Source organism: Acomys russatus, chromosome 11 (assembly GCF_903995435.1).
Source record: "Acomys russatus chromosome 11, mAcoRus1.1, whole genome shotgun sequence".
In the NCBI taxonomy this organism is placed as follows: domain Eukaryota; kingdom Metazoa; phylum Chordata; class Mammalia; order Rodentia; family Muridae; genus Acomys; species Acomys russatus.
The window spans coordinates 59294402-59300517 of record NC_067147.1 but is presented as its reverse complement, the minus strand read 5'-3'; the positions used below and the strand labels follow the sequence as shown (position 1 = coordinate 59300517).

Genomic DNA, 6116 nt, shown 5'->3' with positions numbered 1-6116 from the left:
AGTCTGATTTATGTCTCACCTCGTGTGTCCTGGTGTATTTTTGACACTGTTGGGTGCTGCCTTGGTCTGCGATCTGTACTGAGGTAGCCCCTGGCTTCACTCAGCACCCATGTCTGGCTGGGTGGTTTGGTTTTGTGCTGTTTGGGTGATCTCTGTTAGTTGGGAACACTCAGGGGCCTAAGTTCCCAACTGAGTATGTGACGCAGCCAGTCCAGGAGGGCCAGCGAGTGTAGCCTTCACATTTGGCTGCTTGCTCAGTAGAGCATTTTATGTACTGACCGCTGCTGTGCACACGAGCAGTCTGTGCAGGCGCTGATCTGGTTATCTACTGCACCATTAGCCGGCCATCTCTGCCCTTGTTGTGACTTCAGCCCTTTGAAATTTCTCTCTTTTTCCTGCCAGCATGTGGAGGGGGCCGAACGTGAACTGCGTGGATAGCACCGGCTACACTCCACTCCACCACGCTGCTTTGAATGGCCACAGGTAAGCGCCAAGGGCTCCCCCCCGCCCATCCTTCGGAGCCCAGCTCAGGTGTCTCTCTGCCTCCTGTGAGGCAGCCAGGCAGGGAACTGAGGACAGAAAAGTGGACTCGCACAGTCCGTGCAGACACCAAGTTTCAGTGAGTCGTGCTCCTTTTCTACCCTACTCCCAGAGAAGCCTTTAGAGAAAAGTGATTTCACTTTTTCTCCTGATGGTCTTTTCCTGTCTGGAATGCTCCAGTGTCACAGTAGAGGTAACTGTGAAGACCATACTCAGGACCCCACAAGTGTCCATCCCCTGATGAGCACACAGATTGAAGGGCCGTGAGAGGCTGGTCTTCTGTCAGGGCAGTTGTCTTGTGCACTGTCCCTCTGTCTTCATAAGATCAGCCTTGTGAACACAGCAAACCATTTCCAATAGAGAAGACACAGATGTATATGTCCCACTTAACCCTCTTAAATCAAAGGAGCTTATTAGAGCTTGAGTGGGAAATATATGTGGGACATTTTCTGCAGAAGACGGGCCCTGGGGATCTGAGAGTCCCCTGCTGAGCGGCATGACAGTGGGCTGACACCGAGGCCTCCAGCGCAGTCAGGGGACGTGGAGTGGGTTTGCCCAGATATGGAAGAACAGAAACCAAGGGGACTGAAAAGATGGTGTTGAGGGTTGGAAGCAGAGCCCAAGGGAGAAGAGCTGTATGGGTGTAACTCCGAGCCGGATGTGCTGTCACTGTGCAGTGTGTGACCAACTTGATCAACTCCATTGCTCCCACACTGAACTTTTTTCTCAAGTTGAATGTGAGCCTGGGTCTTTTCTAAAACACCTTTAAAGATAAAATCCAGGCAAGATAGTGGTTCCCGGGATAGAGCACCTGCTGCATGTCCCGTGACCGGAGTTTGATCCCTCAGATGCATGTGGTGGGTGTAGAGAAATGGCTTCCAAAATTGTCTTCTAACTTCATGTGTGCTCCAGTGGCACAGGGTGCACAAACAACCAGACAAAAGAAATATATTGGGGCTGGAGAGGTGGCTCAGTGGTTAAGAGCACTGTCTGTTCTTCGAAAGGACCGGGTTCAATTCCCAGCAACCACATGGCAACTCACAACTGTCTGTAACTCCAAGATCTGACACCCTCACACCAATGCACATAAATTAAAATTAAAATTAAAAATATTAAAAAAAAAAAAAAGAAATATATTGAGATCCTCTCAAGTGGTTGGGAGGCCGGAATTAACGTGACCCCTCACATGTGGTGGTTTGTTAGCTGGGCTCCTCCCTGGGGCCTGTTGGTGCCTCGGGACAATTACACCTGTGTATCTGCTTAACTAGCAGTGTCATCAAGAAGAAAGCCAACGAGGGCCTTCTTTTTGGAGCTAGGAGATGATGCTCTGTGTGTCGACTTAGGTTTGGGACATGGACTTTGCTCTGCCCTCTTCCAGTTCCCACACCCCCAGAGCATGGCAGTAGGTGGTGAGGAGCACCAGCTGTTGGGTTAACTGCTTTCATGTCAATTCTACCCTGACAGCCATTTAAAGATTAGAAACCAGGGACTAACGCACAACTTAGGCAAGGGGTCCAGACGCTTTCCAAGTAGCAGGACATGATGGGGTATCAGGAAAGGCCTGGGAAGGTGAGTCATTGTTCATAGCCAGTCAGCCACCTAAAGGTCACGTGAATAGCTATGGCCTTAGAAGAAGAAAACCTGACAGTGAGCCTGGAGCCGGAGCCGGAGCCGGAGCCGTCACTGCAGTGCACCCACGGGAAGACTCTGGTTCTACAAGCTCACGGATGATTTTTGCTTTCTAGGGATGTGGTTGAGGTTCTTCTGAGGAACGATGCGCTGACCAATGTTGCTGACTCGAAAGGCTGCTACCCATTGCACTTGGCAGCATGGAAGGGAGACGCCCAGATAGTGCGCTTGCTCATCCGCCAAGGGCCCTCGCACACCAGAGTCAACGAACAGGTCGGGAGAGAGTCTGTCCTCCTCCCTCAGCTGTGGCCAGACTGTGCCTCATGCAGTCACTGGGACACCTCAGGGTGTAGTTCCTCTGTCCTCTGACATGGCCCCTGTCAGGAGTACTGGGGAGACCATGTTCTGGAGGATGCATTTTGGCTGGTTTTGTTTTGTCTTTTTTTGAGCCAGGGTTTCTCTGTGTAGCCTTGGCTGTCTTAGAACTCTATAGACCAGGCTGGCCTTAAATTCAGAGATCTACAACTCCGTAGACCAGGCTGGCCTCAAATTCAGAGGTCTGTCTGCCTTTACCTCCTAAGCGCTGGGATTAAAGGCATGCGCCCCCTCGCCCCTCGCCTGGAGGATGCATTTTATGTGCAGTTGACTCAGATTTGTGCTAGAATTTCACACGTGCACACACACATCCACAGACTCACAGTAGGAAAACTAATGCAAATCTTTGGAAATGGTGTAGAGTTAGTTTCAAACATGAGCAATAACATGTTACATGTGCATATGCCATCGCATGCGCTGCTGCCAATGCCGGCCAGCATGGCGTGACCTGGCTTGTTTTACACACATCAGGATGTGCAGAAATGGAAGTATTTGTGCTAGTGCTGGAAAGAGAAACCACACAGATGCAGGTCAGAGGTCACCCGGTGGGATGAGGGTGTTTCCCATGGTGCCCTCCAAGGCTACTTCAAGAGTGAGCATACTTTGAAACCCTCACAATTATTAGAAAATAGACAGCATTTAAGAAAAACATTTATCGGGGTTTTGGTAACACATACCTATAATCTTAGCACTTGGGAAGTGGAGGCCGAGGAATCAGGAGTTTCAGGGTCACCCTTGACTGCAGTTGGAGGCCAGCTGGCCTACAAGAAGCCGAGGCAGAACGTTTAGGAGTACAGGTAACCCAGACTACAGTATGAGAGCCTGCAAGGAGCAGAAAGGAGAAGAGCATCGACAGACCCCTTACAGCCTCTGCACCGAGTGCTCTGAGGGTGACCTCTTGCTTCTCTGGAGGGACAGTTAGGAAGGCTGCTGAGACCCCACCTCTAGTTTGGGTCCCAGGATACAGGTCCACGGGGTGGCTCTTTATTGGTCCTGCTCCCTGGTCAGTGAGTGCAGGGCTGCCCAGCTCAGGCCCAGCTCCAGGAGCTTCTTCCACTCTACAGAGCAGAGTGGGGTCCTCCTCAGAGCTTAGCACAGCACCTGGCAAGCCCACCTGTCAGCAAGGCCACACAGGTGTCCACTGAGCTACCACAGGGGGACTTGGCTCTGAGGAGGGAGGCCATCAGGGTTCCAAGTGCTTCCATTTGGAGACTGGGTGTAGGCAGCAAGCCATCCTGCCAGCCTGCCACTCCCTCACAGGCAGGCTTCCAGGTAGATAGTAGCAGGTGCTCAGACCAGCGCTGAGGACACCTGTGGATGGCAGGGGGTGGCAGCCTCTTAGACTTACCTCCTTAGAGCCTGAGTGCCGTTCTCCTGATGAAACCACAATGTCTCCTCTGAGCAAAGCTTGCTTATGACTAACACTCTTCAGTGTTGAAGAAGTGGCCACCCAAAGCCCTGCTCACTTCAGCAACCATTGCTAATCCTGTCTTCGCCTACTTTTGCCTTAAACACAGCTGCTTGGGCTTTGGAGGCACTCAAGTGTGTTAGCCTGTCTTGCCCACAGCTGCCTCCTGCCTGGGGGAGGTCAGGATAAGTGATGGCAGCCCGGAGCTTGAATGTTGCAGGCAGTGGCTGGGCAGGATGTCCGAAGTAGCTGAAAGAATATAACGGATCCAGGCAGCTACAAGCGCTACATTGGTTTGAGGCCATTGACATGCCTCCGGTGGATGCATGGACAAGTTGAGCCTCCTGGAGTTGCCCGCTCTCTCACTCCATCCAGCCTCCTGAGCTCGGTTCTGGGTGGTCTAGCATTGGGCCCCAGGGCTACATGTTGCTTTGATATGTTCCATCCATTCCATCATCACATTGTCTTTTCCTCTCCTTTTTATAGAATGCTCTTGAGATCAAAGAACTCAAAAAGTACGGCCCCTTTGACCCCTATATCAATGCCAAGGTGTGTACATCACGGCAGGACTCTACGCCATCCTGTTTCCCCGTGCTGCCCCTCCGCTGTGGCCCTCTGTCCATTTCCCAGGCTCCTCTTCATCACCTCAGCTGCCTGCTTCAGCCCATCTGCTTTTGGCTTGTCTAGGGAAATCACAGCACGGTGGGCCGAGCTTTAGCTTTAAAGCCTTTGCGATCCTGGAAAGGTTGGGACATCTGAAGCAGCAGTGGGAACCAGGCCCACACCCCACGCCTGCGTGCGCTTGCAACTTGTGAGGTCCATCAGACCAGTCAGCTCACTTCTGAGTCAGCACAGACAGTGCTTAGATGTTCTTCTTAAAGGGAAAGCCTTTTCCTTGTCACCTGCTCTCCATGTTTCTTTTGAGGTAGAATCTGACTTTGGGTTTCTGTAGCCACATGGCAGTGCTGGGACAGGGACACAGATGGCCCCATTTCATTCTTTTAGAAGGTTTGTGCCTTTCTGCATGGTGCTCAGGCCAGTCTCCAGCATCACTTCTCTTACTGCTCTGTCACTGCTGACCTGAAGGGCCGCAGAGCACTGCCTGGTGACTGAGAGCAGAGGTGAATGGGGTTCACTAGACCTGCACGTCCGCCACTATCTCACCAGAAGGCAGCTCCATAAAGAGGTGGAGCTTAGTAGGTGGAGGAGGTGGCTTCTCCTCGCCCTCACATGCTAAATCCTAAATGTATAACCCTGAGTTTTACTCTGATGAAGTTTTGGAGGGTGTGTATGTACATGTATTTTTCTCTCTGTCTCTCTGCTCCATGTGTGTGTGTGTGTGTGTGTGTGTGTGTGTGTGTGTGTGAGAGAGAGAGAGAGAGAGAGAGAGAGAGAGAGAGAGAGAGAAGGCCAGAGGTCAGTGTTGAATGTTGAATATCTTCCTTAGTCACTCTATTTTAATTGCAGGGTCGGTCACTCTTGCTGCTTGGCTAGACTGGTGGGCAGCGACTCCCCAGGACTCACTCCCTCCCTGGTGTGGAATGCCCACTGCCACACCCTGTTGTCTGTGTGGTGCTGGGAGTCCCAGCCTGCATGCTTGTGTTTGCCGGCAGGCTTTCTAGCAGCTGAGCTTCTCCTGACTCTGAAAGTTGTTCTCTGGTGTAGACACTAATTGTCCTGGTTAGTGCTTTGTGCTTGCCCAAGGTGCAGCTGTCCTGGGGAAAGGAGGCACAGATGACAACCAGGACGTCATCGCTTTCTGCATCTCCTGGACTAGTTTTGGGGGCTTTGGAGAAGAAAGTAGCTGTTGGGCTTCTGCCGGTAGAGAGCGTGATCTGAGGCTTGCCAGCCAGGCCTGACTCTGAGTTCTGGGCTAATGACTTGAGTAAGCTGTGTTTTCTCTGAGCTTTGCTTTCCTCTTGTATAAGATGGGATGTTACCAGCTTTGTCGCCGGCATCTTTTGGAGTCGTGTTCATAAAGGGAAAGTGTCTGGTAGCTAACCGTGTGTGAGGTGCTCCGCAACTCCTGTGCAGGTCTGAAAGGCACCGTGTGCTGTGTTCACAGTGCCGCAGTTGTGCAGGGGAACATTGCCCGCTGTGCTCAAGCTGTGGTGAGTCGAGGAGGGCCTGAGGTGGCTGTCTCCACTTGTGGTGAAATTGGCTT

At 51.9% G+C, this 6116-nt stretch overlaps 1 protein-coding gene across 4 annotated transcripts in view; it reads left to right on the top strand.

Moving 5' to 3' along the window:
* The first annotated feature begins 364 nt into the window (after positions 1-364).
* Positions 365-6116, top strand: part of Anks1a (ankyrin repeat and sterile alpha motif domain containing 1A) — a 91599-nt gene continuing 85847 nt past the window's right edge. For 2 of the 4 annotated variants that reach the window (XM_051153455.1, XM_051153454.1), the window contains exons 1-3: positions 365-483; positions 2286-2442; positions 4439-4501. In XM_051153455.1, coding sequence (XP_051009412.1) covers positions 404-483; positions 2286-2442; positions 4439-4501 — 300 coding nt within the window. In that variant the 5' untranslated portion in view covers positions 365-403. The remainder of the gene's footprint in view (positions 484-2285; positions 2443-4438; positions 4502-6116) is intronic. The other 2 variants (XM_051153457.1, XM_051153456.1) reach the window with 1 other exon arrangement.